General features: G+C 38.0%; 1 protein-coding gene across 8 annotated transcripts in view; it reads left to right on the forward strand.

The window, feature by feature from the left end:
* The window catches only part of NRXN3 (neurexin 3), a 1,016,594-nt gene that overhangs the window by 894,762 nt on the left and 101,693 nt on the right, over positions 1-20,139 (forward strand). For 3 of the 8 annotated variants that reach the window (XM_009319413.1, XM_009319415.1, XM_009319416.1), the window contains 2 exons: positions 5,617-5,706; positions 12,003-12,310. In XM_009319413.1, the coding sequence (XP_009317688.1) occupies positions 5,617-5,706; positions 12,003-12,310 (398 nt within the window). Of the gene's footprint in view, positions 1-5,616; positions 5,707-12,002; positions 12,323-14,580; positions 14,584-20,139 lie in introns of all 8 variants that reach the window. The other 5 variants (XM_009319421.1, XM_009319417.1, XM_009319419.1 and 2 more) reach the window with 4 other exon arrangements.

Here is a 20,139-nt window from a genome sequence, read left to right on the forward strand (position 1 = left end):
TTTAAACCTTGAGCACTGATCTCAAAACGTTTTCTTAAATCATTAATATCACCATATCGCCTTTCATTTCATAACTGCTCATTAGATAAAATGTCTCATTCTTTTTAAAGACTTATAAGCAATGAAGAAAATATTGCTGCTGTAGTGTCTCTTCATAAAACAGCCTTAGGCATTAATTTAAAACAGATTAATGTTTTCTTATGGTATTCTTTTTAGCATCTTCAGAGACTTGACCACACATCAGGTTGGATTAATATTCCACCTGGAAGCAAGTACTTTCTTTCTGCCCAGTGCAATTTGCTGGAACCTTTCGGCTTTTCTCTTTCACACCAGAGAGGCAGTAAATCGTCATGATTGGTATCTAGGCTAAGAAGCAACATTTTTCAGAGCTTCAATTGCTCTTTTACTTTCTTTGGCTTAAGAATCCATTTTGGTTTAGAAATAAGCTTAATGCAATAAAGATTGTTTGTTTTCTTAAAGGAACCATGACCGGAAAGCAAAACATCTTCCAACATTGTAGGGTTTTGGAAGAAAATTATGCTTTGCCCATGAGTAAATTTAAACTGTCTCCCCCTGGACTGTTGCATTAAAGCATTTCCTGTGGGAATTGCTAATAGTGCTTAGCACGAACAAATTCTGTTGATTTTTTTCTCATTTTAGTTTGATCTAAATTGAAGATTATCAAGAGCTAAAGCTAGAAGTGAATCTGGTCTATTTATCTGTATAGTCCATGGAGCAGGGATACAGAGGACTCCATAAAAAAGACAGAAGACTGGCAACCAGCAGGTTCTGATTTTTATGATTTAGGTGTCAGGTTTTCTTGGGGGAAAGAGGGACAAACAAAAAATAGAACTCTTCTGCCAGATTCATCTCCAAAATATTTAGTCCTCAGGAATGTCTGTGGTGTTTGAAATATTTTGAATATTTACATTAAATAAGATTCAGGGATCCAGAAGATTTCAAAATGTTACCATTAGAATCCTTAAGGTTATAAGAGCCTGGATGCTTATCAGTTTGTTGGAAAACTGAGGTCTATGTGATACTTAGGATGCAGCAGGATTTCTGTTAATTGTACATATGAGTACTAAATGGAAGAAAAGACTTGTTTTATCCTAGTCTTCGCAGAGCCAGATTCGGCTATGCTTTAGAATTTTGCATGAGAAAGCAGAAAAAATAGGTGAAGGAATGCATTTCTGAGGTACAGTTCTTTAGAAGAAGCTAAGTCGCGAAGCAGATCATGAGTCATATTGATATACAGGAATTTATTACCCAGATGAAGGAAAAAGGAGGAAGGTTATTTTAAATGAGTAGTTCCTATTGGTACTCGTATCATTTAAGCAGCTAGAACCTATGGGAGGAAAAATATTTAGTAAATCACAAGTAGCAAAACTAATCAACACAATTTTACTACAACAAATTATATCCTGCAGACCTTTGAGACCCACATTGATTCTGAATGCAAAAGAACTATGGAATTAAGTGTATTTTCTAAAATAAATTTAAATGGCTCTTTTTATCCTGTGTATTCTTTTCTGAAGTACAGCCTTGAATCAGAGCTGGACTCAAAGAGAAAAAAGGGGAGGGGTCTAGATTATTTGCATGAAGGTATTGTTTGAACATGTGTATCATTCAGCTCTAGAAAGGCATTGCATTGAGGTCACAAAAGGATTGTTACTGAAAATTTCTGTGTATGAAAATGGACAAGAATCCCCCTTAATCACATCATGGCTCAGCTGTCAGGGGTCTGATGAGCTTACTTCATGTTGAACTTATGTTTCTTCGTGTTGCAAACCATGATATTTCCTTTTTGAACTTTCATATCAAATGCTGTGTTTATTTTTTTTAAAGCACAACTCAAAGTCAATATTAATTTAATAATTGTATGGTTTTATTGATATTTACTGACTGTCCCAAGCACTTGACAATGGAAACCTTGTTCTTTAACTCAATGTTGTAACTGGGTATATCAGTGAACACATTCTCATGCACAAGTTTTTAAAAATCATTCTTACTAATGTCTGAAATAAAATTTAAAAACAAAACAGAAAAGAATAGATCAGGTACTGATGTTGCAATTTAAACCTATTTGAATTTTCTAATGTCCTTCAATTTTTCATAGCTTTTAAAGGTATGTTTTTATGCATATTTTAATCTTGTTGACTATATCTGCCTAATAATAAAAACAATAATAAAATTAAATTAAACCAGCTTTAAAAAAAAAAGTCTTTAAAGATGTGGTGGGGAATAGTTGTCATTTCTGGCTTTCTTGAAGGTCTAGGACAGTATTATAAGAAACCCATTTTTACCTGTCATGTCTTTGTCATGATTGTCCCACTTCCTTTTTACCTTAGTCTTGCTGGCCTGTTCTTGGGAGATGCCCTACTTATGAGAAATTTCAATCCATTACATTTTTTCCTTTCTACAGTCAGCCCTCCACATACAAGAAGAAGCGCTCCATGCCAGCACTGGCTGACTCTTGTGTTCCTATGAACTGTGGATCATTCTTTATTCTGAAAACAGATCTCATTGCTGCCAGTAAAAGCTTGCTTATGTACATGCCAAATGAAGCTAGTGGAGTTTTTCGTTCCAAATAAAGTGTGTTACAGAATTTCTTTGGCCCTATAGAAAATGTTCTTGCTCATCAATATTAAGATTTCAATGCACTCTCATCTAACCAGAAGTCATTACTCAGAACATACTCTATAAAGTGGGGAATAACCTCCATTTCTACTGAAACCATATCTTTCTGTATCACGTGCAATACAGATGTAGTAGCAGGCTCTCTGTAAGCGTTCAGGTCTCAGTTGACAGAGAAATTTAGGAGTTCACAGTGAAATTTAGGTCTTTAAGTCCCATTGAAACACATCCTGAGTGTCTTTCAGGACTCCTTTCTTACACAGAGAAAAATAGGCACACTGCAACAGACCAAAAATATCCTAAAGGAGATGTAGGATTTCTGTGATTGCATTTATGAGATTTAGCTGGTTTGGTGAAGGAGAGCATGGATTAGTGTGTTGACAAAAGGTCTAATGGGTAAGCAGAATGCCTTGCTAACTGATCTTAAAAAAGAAATTGTTCTTGTCGTGAGCTTGACTCAATTACTTTTGTTATTGTTCTCCCCAAACCAGCAGGTCTGCTTCCCTGTCCTGTGAATGTAGATGTCTCTTAGGCTTAAAAGAATGGGAGAACTTTCAGGAAAGGGACCTATCCTTTAGATTAAGAATTGAGAAAACAACTGACCTGCGTGACCCCAGCCCACATTAGTCATCAGCTTATTATTAATAAACAGATCAAAAATCATTGTTTTGTTACTATTTCTCTCTTTAGCTTTAGGTGTTTTTTTCTTTGTTGTTTATATTACCTCAGCTGCTCTTTATCAATTTTTTTTCTTAGAACCTGCACTGAACATGATTCAAGTTTTATGTTTATGAATCTGTATTCATAGAAGTACAGAACTGACTATTGGTACTTTCTGTTGGTGCTGATATGAATTATCAGAACTGGAAATGTACTTAAAGGTAACTTAATGTCTGTGAGTGACTCCAAGCCACCACGGTACATTGTTTAATATTATTTGATGAACGACTGACAGAGTGTGTTTCCAATATTTTATCTTTTCCTTCTAGTTCATCCGAGTAACCAATTGTACATGGCAGGCATCTGAGGTGGGACAGAGAAACTGGTACATCAGTGTGTGTCAGCTAGTGATTAATTAGATCTTTCTACAGTGGGGAATAGCAGTTTCCCACAATGGATCTGTTACATGGAAGGAAAAAAAGTAGATGCCTTTCCAGGAAGGTAATAAGGAATCAGGCCAGTAAAGCTGCTCTTAAATGTTTTTGCTTTGTTTTGCCTGTTGCCCCAAATAAGCAGCAAGGCTCCTAAATGTTCGTTATAGTTGGAGATATTAACCCAAATCCAAACTGCTGTTTTCCTTACAGCTGGACTTAAAGAGATACAAATACCCCTTAAGATTAGGTCCATGCTTTATTACATGTGAATCCTTGTGGGATTATAGCCAGTGTGTTGCTATAGTGCCTCTCACTTGTTCCAGAATGTCAGCAGTAACAAGATGATGCTGGAGAGGGTAGCTGCGGTCAGCAGGTACCTCATACAGACTGGCAGCATTTCTGAGCAACACTTAATCAGTAAGGATTATCGAGCACATGAGATTTACCAGTCATACTGCTTGCAGTATGAAAGTGTCTGCTGTGGACTGGGTGGAACATCCTGCCAGCTGTTAGTCATATATATTTTTTTCCTTGATGTGTCTTTACATTGAAAAAAGATTCCAGCATCTGTTTCAGAAAGTCAAATAAATATGAAGTCACGTTAGGTTATTTATATGTGGGATTTTAAAAGCAGTACTGCAAATTGTGCAGAGCAGTTGCTGACTCTTGGACTGCATTTATTCAAAATATGTATTGGAGCACTACTGATCTACTGAACTTCTGCTTATGGTAGCATTACATCAGTAAGCTGGGGGCTTACTTTATTTTTCTACAATATTATAATGAAGTTTGTAAACGATGCACTCTTTTTATGTCTATCTGACTGAAGAGTTTTTATAAAAATAATACATGAAGCAAAAACTGAAATGAGTCAGAAAGTCACTGTAGTTGAAGAAAATGAAAAAGCAGAATGATGGCACTTGTTTACTGTCACTCCTAACACCGTCAGACTGAGCTGCTCCTTTCTACTAGAGGTTGGCCCAACCCATCTGACCTGTACAATTTTTTCAGTAGCCAGGGAATTTGGACAGAGATCTTGTATGAATCCTGTTCTTTTCTGTACTGTGCAAGTGATAAGGGCTTTCCTCCAAAACACACTTTACTGGATAATTCTATCATCCATCAACACGGAACAATGGAACTGCATTTGCCAGAATTTACATCTTGGGTAATTATTTCTGCTTTCATTTAAATTAGTTTCTAAGCTTTTGTTTCTTCTGGCAACAGGCCCAAGTTTTTGGTAACTGGACACAGCCTTTGCGTATCATTAATTAACAGCTCTTCCTCTTAAATTTTACTTCCCTTTTTTTCTATCTATCTTCCCACTCTGAGGGTTTTTTAAACTCATTCTATTACATCCTTTCATCATCAATTTCTTATTATTTCTTCCGTTCTTTTTTTCTGTTTACTGGGTTTCTAGTCCTAACACGTCTTTTACTACTGCGAGAAGGCTTATAAAAATACTACTTACCATGTGTTTGTGTGACTGATATATTGTGCCATGTCCTTGTGCAATCAGATCTAGAGTCTGATCAAAATGTTTTAACTCATGTCAGTGAGTTCACTCAAGGTCTCATGTCCCAGACAAATTACACATGCCTTCTAACCAATCTGGGTAAACAAATACTCTGAGGAGAATCTGAGATATCTTCTTCATAGGATTTAACTTCTTCGACCTTCCAGAACCTCAGGCAATTGGATGTATAACTATTCTCCACCTTACTAAAGATAAATCTCTCTCTTTTCAAATATATATGTACACGCACGCGCACTTATTTATTTATCGCTAAATAAGGTCATTAAAAAAAACAAAAAAAATCTAGGATGTTTTAACTATTTCATTGACTTTTCAGATTGTTTTTAAGCTGTTTTTTAAACTTTAAAGGCAACACTGATAGTGAACGGTTCCAAATGGTAAAACAGAAAATCCCCTTCAAATATAACCGGCCCGTAGAGGAGTGGCTGCAGGAAAAAGGTAACACTCATTAAAACTTTCATTTTAAACCCATTTGATTCTAAACCCTCATTTTTAAAGCCTGCAAATAAATGTTTCTTAAATGATAATCGCCTGCTGCATAAATGACTGTTTTAATTTTCATTATAATTTGTGTCAGCTTCCACCTGCCATATGTTGATAAATCATGCTATAATACATTGCTATTAAAATGCAGTTAAAGGGACGAAATTCTAAGCTTGCTATCATAGTAATGACAAACAAACAAGCAAAAATTCAGGAGATGTTTTCTAAAAAAATAAAATGAAGAAGAAAAGCGAAGAGCAATAACATGTATTATGGCAATTTAACCGCTGCATGATTTTCCTATTTTGATTTGTTTTTAAACTACATTTATATCTTTATTATCAAAATTTTCTTTAAAAAATTTCAAACATACCCTGTAAGGTTTTTTTTCTCATTAGTCTGATTAGCCACTATGGCTATGTGTTTCCTAGTGTTCTATTAAGATAATTAAACCATTTTAAAAGATGTTGTAAAGAAAACATTTTTTAACATTTTCATTTAAACTACAGTGAGGGAGACAGAGAAAGATGATTGTTCTGTCGCTTTTATGCTATGTCTGGAGTACAGTTTGAACACTCAAATGATACATTTGTCTAAGTTATGGGTCAAATTCTTCCCTAACTTAATTTCAGGCAGTGCTACTTAATTTTGTGGGTTTGCCTGGAGTAATTGGCCTCAGTTCAGCAAAAGACTTGTTAAAATCCATAAATCCAGCTGGCTTGAGTGAGAGTTCTGCATACATTCAGTGACCTGTTGAAATGGGACTTGTGTCAGAACAGTAATGTTCTTTTATCAGGCATTTGGAGGGGAAAAAAAAAATCTTGGATGTAGAGCCCATTCCAAACCCTGTTGAAGGTAACAGAATAACTCTTATTGATTTCAGCAGGGTTTGGACTGCGCTTTTGGTAATTCAGTGGACCATAAGTCAGGAAAATCTTCTCCCTCTATACTAAATGTGGTATTTAAAAAAAAAAAAAAAAATCGCTGTAAGTAACTCCTTGCCTTGAAGTCTAGAAAGCAGAACACGATCTTCTCTTGTTTCCTTTTAAGAAAGTACTGCTGATAAAAGGGGGTGGTGACATTTGAGCTCAGATCTTGCATTTTCTGTGCTGACTTAGACTTATGGTTGTTAAAAAAATTTTCCAAGAGGGAAAACCAATGTTTTGTGGGATTGGAAAAATACAATTCATGTTCTGTTTCAAACTTCTGTCCTCAGCTGAATTAACAAATTGATTTAGCCAGTATGAATTAAGTTAAGGACACAAAGGATGTGGATAACTACAGTCAAAATATTTTTATGTGAAGGGTCTGATCCTGCAAAGTGTTGTGCACACTCAGTTCCCGTTGACTTCAATGAGAGCTGACAGTGTTGCCCACTTTTCAGGTTTGGTCTACAATGGTGTAATGCTTGTAACTAAAGCTAAATTATTTGTGAAAGTAAGACAAAAATATTTGTAAATAAAACAAATATTTTTTGACCACCAGGGTTTTATGGAACAGTTAATTCAGCTAATTTGTAAATAAATTTTAAGATAAAGGTATACAGAAAATGCTTATTGAGTCTCAGTGGGTTGCCCAGTTAATTTACAAGATCAAACTAAAATAAATAAATAAAGCTTAACACTAAAAAGAGGATAATTTTGGTAAGTTTGAATTGCTAAAGTCCCTTTAACACTAAAGACAATGATTGCCTCAATTTTGTTAAAACAGCTGCATGTCTAATTCCTGATGCAATTCATGTGCTTGAGAACCCCACCTTTGTTTTCTTTTGTGTTTTTGTTTTGTTTTGTTTTTTCTTGTTGGTTTTCCACCAAATCTTTTATTTTATGTCACTGCTTCTCCAAGTTTGAGCTTATAAGCATGCCAAGGCACTTTCATTTGTAAGCCATTCTGAAGTTTTGAACTGAAGTCTACCTTTTGTGGATATTGATGCTTTGTTAAAAGTCAATCACACATGCAGTAAGGTCTACATTTGAGCGTTCGGACACTCTCAAAGCACTGGATGTTTTTAGACTAGAAGGGTAGAGCCATGTTTTTACTAAAGTGAAAGGAAATTCAGTCTTCACACTTTGTGTTAGGGAATTATATTGTGCAGTGTAACACCTGAGACAATATAGCTTTGTTCCTTCTTTCCAAAGTAGATAGACATTTTCAGCAACTTAGGTACCACTTAAATTAAAAAATAATAAGAATTAATAATTTACCTAGCTGTTCACCAACCTGCTCATCCATCTGGTCATCCATCCAACAATTAATGTAACATGGAAACCTTCTGTCAGAAGACTTTATAAAGGTGATAAGTGAAAGGGTAGCTTGCTATCAAAATGGAACAAGATGAACGGATGGATGGAGGAATAGGTAGATTCGTCAAAGAGACAGCATACAGAATAGCTGTCTTGCCCATGAGTTCTTGGCTTGAGTGAGGTAAGATGAAACACTTTTCGACTGACATTTTTGAATGCCATAGATTTGGTCGTCTTTTGGTACCACTGTTACATTATTCATAATAATGAAATAGTTCATTCTTGGAAAACAAATATAACACAACATCTTTCTGAAGTGGCATCATTACTGTTTGGGGGGGGGTGGGTAATTTTATAAATTGGTTTAAAATATTTTTAAGAGGAGCCCAGGTTTACAATCTTTAATTATATGAGTAATAAGCAAAACATTAAGCACTATTAACTTCACTGAGATCATGTATGTGAGTAAAAAAAATAAGTAATAGTCCTAAATTCTTCGACTTAAGTAGTCATAAAACCAGCAGATTTCCTTAGCAGAATACATGGTGGCTGCTAAGGCACAGATGTTACCTATTCTGCAATTGGATGAGCTAATAAAGACCCAGCAGCATCTCATCAAAAGGACTGATCCTGGAAGTCCTTAATCCTTCAAATCTCTCTTACTTACATGTGAAGTCTTGTTGATGTGAGTGACAGTACTTTTGAAGCAGGAACTATTAGTGTGAATTAGGATTTGCAAAATCAGGCCCAAAATCTCTACTAGTGTTACAGAGAAGTTGCACTTCACTAAGATTTCTCTGTGATATTTTTACTTGGTATTCAGTTTTCCAAATGAAGAAGTCAATGAGAGAGCAAAGAAAGACATGAGAGCTTGAACTATTCAGAATATTTACAAAACACCTCAGAAACTTAAAATATGCTCATCATTTTTCTCCAGTATGACACTAAAATAGCAGTAGGAAGAGTTCTCTGTGGAAAAGAAGGACTGTAAGTCTGCAACCCTTACACACCTAGTAGAATTTACTAATGTAAAGAGTTCCTCGATAAAATTCAGTGGCCAAATAAATTTTACTTAGGGGAAGTAAGGGCTTCAGAACCATATCATCAAAAGAATGATTAGAAGAGACCTATGGTGACAGAATTAAGTGTATATTCTCTCAACAGTTTTCTCTCATTCCATATGCATTTCCCTGTTGTCTTTATTCATGCGCGTGTACACCATCGTAGAGAGAAGAATGAGGAACAATAGGTTGTAGGTGACTCCAACAAGTGAGTGTTCTTTTAGCGAACACAGTTCTAGTACCAGTGCTGTCTCCAGCGTTAACCATATGGTGCAGTGCATGAATCCTGGACTGGAAGACCACTTAACAAACAGGGAAGACCACAAAACACAGAATCAAAGTTCCTTTTTTACTGGAGTGGGGCCACCTCCTTGGTGTACACTTTCATTCAGCATTAGAAGATGCCGATGAAGGCCCAGAAATGGAGACATGATCTTTTTTTCAGCCTTAATATACTAACTCCTTATTCTTGAAAGTAAAGCAAGAGATATGACAGACATGCCTAAAGCTGTGCTATGAGCTTGGGTTAGAATACATGACATCCTGAGGAGAGTCATAATCCTCCAGTAAAAGTGAGGGAACCCCTTTTCTATCCTGGCTTGGGGAGCTCTCCTAGCTGGAACAGCAAAAATTCTCCTTCCTCATCATCGCCCACGCCTTTTCCCTTTGGGGATGAAAAAAACTGACATTATTGATTCAAGGAGAGAAAGGAATGGAAATGGAAAGCTTTGAACGGTCAGTACCTTCCCTCCATTTTCAGGGGTGACATCTCAAGATTAGTGAAATAACTCCCTGTTCTTTACTCATCTCACCTCTAACTGTTGGCACTCTATCACGAGTGAGGTGGGAAGAAGAGAACAGTAGCAAGGGAAATGTCTGGGTACATAGGGGCACGGACAGTACGGAAAGAAATATAGTGCTAGAGGGAGGGAACGTGTGAGGAGGAGGGAAAATGGTGTAGTAAAGAACTGACAGCACATCCATTAAAGAATCCAAAGCACAACAGGACAGAGAAGAAAAGCAAACTAAGGACAGGGTATATGGCAAGAGTTTGACCTTCTACAGCATACAGTGCCATTCCCTCTAGCTTAGACATGAGCTGGGCTGAGGGGGCTCACTATTTTGACAGATATTGTTATTGGATCCTATTTTCTTCATAGACAAGAGGAAAGGCTCTGTTTTACATGCTGAGGATGTGTGGCTTCAGTGCATGTTTATTGATGTTTTAATAGACATACGTTGCCTCTGGTAAGTTTAAAACCTCCTGAGATGCAGAATATTGCATCAGGTGTTTCAACACTTTCCAGGGGAAGGATACTCTCCATTTTTATTTCTCATTTCTTCATCAATGCAGTTACTCCACCCTGATCAAGTCCTAGTGTTTTATTTACAAATCTGTGGGTGAGGAGCACAAGGGATGCGCAGCCCACCTCCACGTGTCCGTATGTTACACCTCTCCATACACTTTTGCTTAGTTAGCTAGGGCCCTCTTTGGGGACAGGAACTCCTTTCAGATACATTTCTTCTCTTGTCCCCATTCTCTTCCCCATGGTCCATCCTGTCACCATAAGATGATGCAACACCGCATCACCACTTGGCTTCGAGACCCGTCACGACGACCACCAAAATTGGTGAGCTCCCCCTCGTATTTTGATCTACTCTAACCACTGGCTGTGAAAGAATGAGCAGTGGGTTATAGGCTGTGCTTTGCTACATGGTGGCATTTTGCACCTCTCATCAGGGTGGACTAGAGAGAGGAAGTGGTGAGTGAGAACTGGGGAGCGGGAATGGGATGGGGACATGTGTTGCAAACTTCATAAAAATGGGAAAACACAGTAGATATTTGAATAATGAATGACTTGATGCTGCACTGATAATGCTTCTGAGCTCTGCTCAGTCTGGTGGTCTGTTAATTCAACAGATTCCAGGTGGCATGCCCCTAATCTTCTGAGGAACAGTGAAATTATAGGCACTGCCTTTGCAGTGCATGAAGCAATTTATTTCTTAACATAGTCAACCTAGTGCAGCCTGGGACGTAAGCAGTATTTATAGAGCAGTCCAGGCTGAATGTGATTTAAGTGTCCTGCAAAACTAGGTGAATTGGCAATTGTTACTAGATTTAATAAATATATTTTTCATTACATATTATATTAGACCACTCCTAACACTCAAGGTGTGACCTTGAGTAAACCACTTCACCTGCCTACATTTGAATTTCACTGTCTGTAAGAGGGGAGTCACATGTAAGGCATTCTGGGGCCTAACCATCTGAAGCACTATGTTATCCTCACTATTTCAAAAACTTTGCTCTTTCAGAGACATCACAGATGTTTGCATTTGGTGTTTCTTGGTTTTAGATTTGTGAGCCTTCGCAACACAAAATTTACAGGTGGAAGATCATGACTGGTCCTGTCTTAAGATTCCTACACAATCCTTATATCACCATCAATTTTTTCTGATGTTTTACTGTCCTCAAGCCACCTCTTAAAACCTTTGCATTATTAAAAGTGCCTTTATGAGTTAATCCCATCCTTTGACCCGTCAAAATAGAAGGTTTATTTATGGGCTAAAGCTTGACAGGTACTGCAGTCTGAATTGATAGTAGAAAAATAGCCACATGTTGAAGCCTTATTTGTAGTTTGAAATGGGTTCAACTCTAAAAGAGTGGGTTCAGATTTCTGACTGAGTCAAAGCTCCTCCAGAGTTTTGATGTGTGAGTGGATGCTGAAGTATGAGGTTCAGTTTTAGCTGTTCTTGCTTTCAGGCTAATCTTCCTTATTAGTGAGCTTTAGGCAGTACATTTCCATACTGTATTTCTACAGTCATCATAAACACTACCAAGAATGAATCTACTTCTTTGTTGTCCATCATTTCTGGCCAGGACTCAATGTAAGATGCAAAGTGAAGGAAATGTCTGGCAATAATGTTATTCACCCCCCTTCACTAGGACGACAGTTAACGATCTTCAACACCCAGGCGCAAATAGCCATAGGAGGGAAGGACAGAGGGCGTCTCTTCCAAGGCCAGCTCTCCGGTCTCTATTACAATGGCTTGAAAGTGCTGAACATGGCAGCGGAGAACAACCCCAACATTAAAATCAATGGAAGTGTCCGACTCGTTGGGGAAGTCCCTTCCATCTTGGGAACAACACCCACAACCTCTGTGCCACCAGAAATGTCTACTACAGTCATGGAAACCACAACTACGATGGCCACCACTACAACCCGAAAAAATCGTTCACCACCCAGCATCCAGGTGAGTCAATTAGTCTCCTGCATTTCCTTGGGTTCTTAATTAGTCTTTTGTTTTGCTGCTCACTTGTAAGTTTACGGGAACCATGTTCTCTGAATCATGCTCCATGTAACTATTTTAATAATGTTGTATAGGGTAAATCAGCACAAAATGTTGTCCTCCTGTGTTGGTGAACAAACAGCTGAATGAATTATTATGGCACATGTATGTGGCCATAATGGGGACAGATTTTGCTCCTGTTCTAGTGCAACCCCATTTATGTAAGTAGAATTGCCCCAATGTGAATGAGAACATGATTTTAACTATGTTTCCACAGTTCCATATGTGGGGAAATGTATTCCTAAGAGACTTACAAAGCTTAATGGGGGGTGGGTGTACGGTTATTTATTATTATGACAGCAGGTACTGCTGCAACAGTAAAGTTCATAATGGGGAGAAAAGCAATGGAGCATTACTTCCAGGTGGAGCCATTTTTCATTTTCCTGTTATAACCTTCCTGTAGAAAATTTTAAAGGAACGCTATCAAGATCACTTTCTTGCAAAAATGTAGATGTTCCAACGTACAGCAGTTCCAACGTCTTTGGTAAAAATCATTCCTACAAAAAAAAGTTTCAGATGTTCTGGCTTAATTGTGCCAATGTAGTGTTTTCAGTCCTAAAAATGCAGTGGTTTTGGAACCACTTGTGTGGCAGCCAGAATATGGTACTGATTAACACCTTAAATTGGCTCTCCTTGTCTGTGCAAAGAAAAGAATCATGCAAATAACCATCCACTGAGCAGTGGATCAGATTTTGAAAATTATTTATTTCAGTGGCATACTATCATGTTATCAACTAGGATGAAACATTTGTTTTAAAATCTTTATTTACATCAGAACCTCATCCTGTAGAAATTGACATACTTTCATTGACGCCAGCATACACTGGCTGAGTCACTGCAGAATGATTATCAATCAGAGTGTGCCTTTATTAAACCTCCAGAGAAAGGTATATTGTTGTCTAGTTGGAGAAAAAAATTAAATTATTCCATCTGCTTCCCTGAAACAATTTCTGCTGCTTGGGACAGAAGACCTTAATGAAATCAAGGACTTTGAAATCTGTAATCATACAAGTTGCATGCTTGCTTTCTAACTGCTTCAGAAAGTTTAATCAATTATTGATTGTGTTTGTATATATATGACCATTCTCTTTATTTTTTATCTAGTCCTGGTCACTTAGGATAAGAAAACACAAAAATTGTCCTCTTAATTGCGTAGGAGGTCAGGCCACACCTGGAGTATTGTGTCCAGTTCTGGGCTCCTCAGTACAAAAGAGAGATGGAACTACTGGAGAGAGTCCAGCAAAGGGCCTCTCAGACGGTTAAGGGACTGGAGCATCTCTCCTATGAGAAAAAGCTGAGACAGCTGGGACTGTTCAGCCTGGAGAAGAGAAGGCTCAGGGGGGATCTTATCAGTGTACATAAATACCTGAATGGAGGGTGTAAAGACGACAGTGGTGCCCAGTGACAGGACCACAGGCAATGGACACAAACTGAAACACAAGAGTTTCCCTCTAAACATCAGGAAACACTGTTTTACTGTTAGGGTGACTGAGCATTGGTGCAGGTTGCCCAGAGAGGTTGTGGAGTGTCCATGCTTGTAAATATTCAAAAGCCATCTGCACATGGTCCTGGGCAACTGGCGCCGGGTGACCCTGCTTGAGCAGGGGAGGTGGGCCAGATAACCTCCAGAGGTCACTTCCAACCACAACCATTCTGTGATTCTGTGAGGTACCTCTGGCTGCAGTGGAATTTACAACTATTAGAGTAATTAATTCCAAGCCAAGGTTTAACATTGCCCCCTTTGGTACTCTGTAAATCCAGTTGGCAGCAGGGCTGGGATTAATTGAGTTATTAGCCTCAAACACCCAACAGGTGATTTATAAAGTCTCAGCTAAATGAGGGAAAATTACCCCAGGTTTGGTCACTGTTTGTCATAAACTTTGAAAGAATTACAGTTCCTTCTCCTTAGTGGCTAGCTCTAATTTTAGAGAAAATCTTTGTACGATTACATCTCTGGAAGAATGAAGTATGTGGTCCTGATCCTACTTTTGTTAGTTTATTGGAGATTTTCTATAATTTATATTATAGAAAAGAACTGTGTTTAGCTATAGGAGTGTAACAGAGAGTAGCACTGGACCTTTGAGGGCTGGGTCAAGCTGGAAGTGACCCTGGCTTACTTGAAGAGGAACTCTTCCAGAAAGCTTCCTGACTAACCTACACGGCAGTTCACTCAGCCTGTAGAGACCACTGTGTGCTGAAAGAGCATCAAGAAGATTTAATAAAGTGTCAAAGTGCTTCTAAAAACATGGTTAGAGCAGTGATTTCCTGGATGCACGTGCACCGCAACAAATGGCCTCATCTCAGCTGATATTAAAGCAATAACTCTTTGACACTTCATGCTACCCACTGAAAGAAAGATAAAGGTCAATATGTACCTCCATTACAACTTTCTGCATTTCAATATCAGGCCATTTTATTGCTGTCGCAGCACAGATGGCTCACCTTTCTTCCTTACTCTTGGTAGAATTTGATTCTGTCAGCTTAAGTTGCGTTATTTGTGCGGTGAAATTGAGAAGAAATTGTCTTTTTCTGGTTGGGCAGTATCTCCAGCTGTGGTTTTCAGATGCCTAATAGTTATTTTACCTCGCTTGTGTTTGACATCACCATTGTCAAGCCTGCTTACAATTTTAGATCTAAGTGGTAGAAAAATCTAATCGAACAAGTTTGTTCTTTGGGGAACGTAAAATATAGCTACCTGAGGCTATGAGCGGTACAAATACAGTTAGTTATTACCTTGCTCCAGCTTTCTCTTCTCTTTTCTGCTCAGAAATAAACAATTTTTCTTCACTTTCAAGGCCATTCACAGTTTAGCCTCTTCTGATCAGCACAATTCAAGCATTTTTTTTGCTCACTTCTTAGATTTCATCATAAGAATCTTTCTGTTTCCTGGTACCATCCACAAGGCAACAGCAGGTTATTTTTCCAATCCCATTGAAACCCTCTTTTCATCATGATGTGTGCCAAAAAGTTGTCAGAGGCTGATGATGGTTTAAGGCAGCTCAATATTGTCACATTTTTTGTTTTATTATCCATTTTTCTGTACCCATGTGTGATATCTTGTTTTATGTTTAGATTGCAGACTCCTTGGGTTCAAAATGTACTTTTTATTCTGCACATGTACACTACTTAGCATAGAAGGGTTCTGGACCATTGTAGAAATACCAAGCATGATGCAAGTAAAAGTAAAGCATCTAATGCAAAATAGCAAGAATTGGGATAAAGAATTATTATTCTTACTGTATTAAAAGTATCTGTGCTATTTGTACTACTCATTTTCATATGTAAGTAACTAAAACGTCTCCTTTTTGAAATGCATATAAAGCTTGTGTAGAATATCAAGTCTGTAATCCCAAAGTGATACAAAATCCAGGGGAATTTCAGTAGGATTTAGATTTACACATCACTTGTTAAGGAAGTACAGAAGAGCATGACAACTGCAAAGATTTCTTCTGTTTGTAACGTACACCAAGATACCTCCTGAAGTTAGGTAGTCTGAATACTGTCGGAAGTTTTTTAGAGCACAGTTACACTAAAACAACTGGGAAAATGAAGTGCTTTAAAAATACACACTATATGCACAGACCAATGACATGCTTTTCAATTTGTGAAGATCCCAAACATGGGATATAGTCTTGGACAAACAACCAAGACAAAGGGAATTGAGAGAAAAATATTACTGGAAATACCCGGTGGCAATGATATTAGCATTTAAAATGTCTGTAACTTCATTTTGTTTTAAAATTTGTAATAACATTTCTGCAAGGCAGTGAAACTCAGCTCAGTGGAGAACAGGCAGGATTTGAGTGAGAAACAGTTGAGATGTATGACTGTATGCTATACTGATAGGAACGTTTCTGTGATTCAAATATCCTTCAGAGAGGCCTTGAAGGAAGATAACAAGAGCCGACCTTTTTCTGTTAACCGACAATAAGGGAGAAAAAGGAGTTTTGATTTGTGTTTGTTTCAGTGAGTTGCAAACGGTGCTTGTGCTCTGCTGCTCCTGAGTAGAAACACTGATTTGACTTTCTCACGTGTGGTTTTGTTCTGGATTTAAGTATGGTCTGTTCAGAAGTGACATGTGTTGTACTAAATTCTTGCTGCCGGTCTCAGGGCCCTGACACACCAGACTGTTGTCATAATAATATCCTCTCTGGGACTGCTGCTTTGCCACGTTACCCCACAAAGGCCTCAAAGACAAGCCGTTAGCTTTTGTGTGTGGTACAGTAGCATGCTGTGCAGGCTGCTATTAGATGAGAGTCACTGTACTGTGCCACATCGTATTCTTGCAAGGCTGCCATGTTTCTCGCAGGGTTACTTCATTAGCAATTGTTAAAGGTCCTGGAATCCCACATGTCCCTATTTCCCAATTTAAAGCACAGCTTCAATTATTAGTGAAGTAGTTCAGGGATTTCTGGGTTTGGGAGACTTCTGTGAAAACGAGTTAAAGTGACACTCATTCTCTTGGCTTCTGCTTCCATGTCAGCTGCTTATATGCTCATAATTTATTTAGTGAGTTGCTGCTCAAAGCTTTTTAGGAGACTCTCATGTGGTGCGTTCTGTCCAGCTCACAGCTGGGTCATTCAGTTTTCAAATTATTTGTCTAAAGATATCTTTGAAGTTAATTACTAAGTATAGCTAGTCTAGAAAAGCATGCATGGTGATACGCGAGTCTTCTGCTCAAAACACGTTCAGTTCAGCGAATCCAAGATATGATTCCAGCTGGTGCGTGGGTCCTTAAGGAGAACTACTCCAGGTAAGCTTCTGGGGGCCCTAGGGCCCACTGACCTAGGGCAGGCCCCTAATATGTCTGCCCTATGACATGGATGGCTGGGGTCCCAAGACCAAAATCACAGACAGTTTTCTGTGAAAAAGAGATCAGAACCCTTCTGGGAGGACAGATGGACTTGGGGTTATGCTCTTCATGAGGAACCAGAAACTGTGTGTTCTGTTACATATCCAGTGCGTGCCTCAACTTCCTGAGATGAGGATGATTACACTTGCAAAACTGTTCAAACAGTAGCTTGGAGGTGATGAGAATAAATTACTTGTGGATGTTTTCAGCTATGATCTTAGGGCCATAGAATGACAGTGTATGATATATAATATGCAGAATGTTCTCTCTAAAGAATAGAAGGGGGGGATCTGCTCATTATCTGTATGGAGAGTCCAGCCCATTGGCGTGGGTCAGAATAAGGTTCTCAACCTTTTATTTTAACCATTAGGCTTTCCAGCCTTCTAACTGTGTTTTCTGTTGAGGGTCCAATAATCTTGATTAATGTCTTTCCATAACGTGCAGCTCCAGGCTAAATCCTTTCTTACAATGTCTATCACAAAGGAAAATAGCACAGAAGATTTGTCAGTCTAATTAGACTTTCACTGTCAGCTAAGACAAATAAAATTGTCTCACCCTTGGTCTTGCCTAGGTGCTTTCTTTTACACTCATAGATAATAATTTGGGGGGGAAAGAAATTGGCCTTTAATTTAGTTTTTGCTTCTTATAAGTCACTAGTGACATTTTCATCCCAAGACTGCAAAGCTCTATTGAAAAAAGAGCTTTTGATGAGTCTCTGCTTTAAGGACTGAGTTCATTGGCCCATTGCTACTGCTGAGAATTATGCAGTCTGGCTCTCATCCCTCTTTTTCTGCTTCTTCCTCAACTATTTTTTCTTAAAGAAACCAAAGCCCCCAACCTGTACCATCTTTCAGAGTGGAATCCTTTCTCCTGCACTACAGTCCTGTTGAGTGAGATGGTAAAGTTGCATTGCTGCAGTGAAATTCACAAAATGGCATTTACTTATTCACTGTCACATCTCTTCTGTGATGATTAAATGGTAACGTGGTTTGGGCAGAGAAAGAAAGCGGAGTTTGGAAGCAAGAATCCAAATGTGGGATAAAAAATTTTCATGCAAACTACTGTTCATGTAGGTTACAGAGTGATTAATTCAATAACACCAAATGACCTCTAAATACTTCACAAGTATGTAGTATAGAAATAGATTTAGTGCACACTGACACACAGAATCTTTGGTGTGTAATGTAGTAGCTACCTAGCCAAAAACATGTCTATGATATGATAATGTTCTGTATGGGAAAGGGATAAAAATATTCTCCAAGTTTTAACTGAGTATTAGATGGGGGAGTGGTGTGGTGTGTTTAAATTATATTTATTGATGTAGCATTCCGGATACTCAGATTACCCGTAAAGCTCATAGAACCTAAAATATAATCCTATATTTTCATTATTTCATTCACTTCCTGCAGAAGACAGGTGTGCTGCTCTTCTGGAAGTGCCATAGTGAACCAGGAGTTCAGCACCCATCCAAAAAGAGAGTGTGATTTTACTATAATATTATTTTTCCAGCCTACGCTCCCAAGTGCTGACAAGTACTAATGATGGAAATAAGATCAGCCTTGTATGTCTGCTAAGCACAATTATAGTAATAAAGAACATTGTATTTGTAAAACAGCTCATGCATATGCTGGTGTATGATGTCATTTGTTGACATTATCACCAGTGATATTTGAACATTTAACTTAGTAACCATTGTTGGCTCCAAATGGAGACTACTTTTTCATGACTCCAGGGGAGGGATTTGATTGAATGTGTGTGGCAAACTTGAGTGCCACAAGTTGACGCATAGTATGATTTCTCAAAATATAGCTTACACTCATTCTTTGGAAAACCTGTTTTTATATAGTAGCATTGTCAAGTAGTCACTTCAGCCACTCCTATGTGTGTTCTGCTGGGACCCACATTGTCTTTTTATTTCTTCAGTCTAATAATTTACAGAAGGCCTGAGTTAGCGGATTCATTTCTACAAGGGTTGAGTTTACATTGCCTTTAATCTGCAGATCTGAACAATCATTTGGGACTTGCAGCAAAATCTCAGCTGGTGTTTTTGACACATGTACCCAGTTCTGTTCTACTGTGAAATTTGGAAATGAAGATCTGGCCCAGCATATTAAGGGAGGGCTGGTCTAACACTTTTCTAGAATTTCAGCACTCTGATGATTTTTTTTATCTTGATCAAGAACTTATTGAAATATTTGCTTGATTTTTGGTGACCAAAAAGCATGCCCTTCTCTGTCATAAAAGGATAAGAAGCTGTAATAACAGCTGTAGTAAACTGATACCTACCTTCTTCAGACAGGCAGGCAGGCATACTATTCTCGGAAAGTACCCTTAATAACATCAGGATGGACTTTTTTTTTCAGGGCACAGTATCCCTTTGTGTATTTAGACATGTCATTTGCCCTGCCAAAAAGGATTCTTGAAAGTCACGTGGAAGATTATTTTCAAAATCTGATTAATACAGTACTCAGGAACTAAAGCTACTATAGTTGACCATACATTTGATCACAAGCCAAATGAAAGAATAGGACAAGTGTGTTGTTCTAGGATGGTTGTGCAGCAACAATATATGATGAAGAGATCCAATACTGCAAAAGCAACTGCTTAGAAATAAATGTAGTAGTATCAATGGTTATAGCTCAAATATAGTTGGAAGATTGGCTCATGTTTTGTTATAGCATATTTGCTCTGCTTGCTATTTATATACTTCAGGGAAATGCCTAGAAGCTGCAGACATTGCCAAAATACTGCCACAGCATATAGTTCCATTTTATTTGTTTGTTTTTTGGGTTTTTTTACAATACTGGCTGAGAGGTGGGAATGTACCTCTTACCTTTCCTAGCTCATATTTGAATGAATGTGCAGAAATTAGAAACACATC

This window comes from Pygoscelis adeliae, unplaced genomic scaffold (genome assembly GCF_000699105.1).
Source record: "Pygoscelis adeliae isolate BGI_AS28 unplaced genomic scaffold, ASM69910v1 Scaffold71, whole genome shotgun sequence".
In the NCBI taxonomy this organism is placed as follows: Eukaryota; Metazoa; Chordata; class Aves; order Sphenisciformes; family Spheniscidae; genus Pygoscelis; species Pygoscelis adeliae.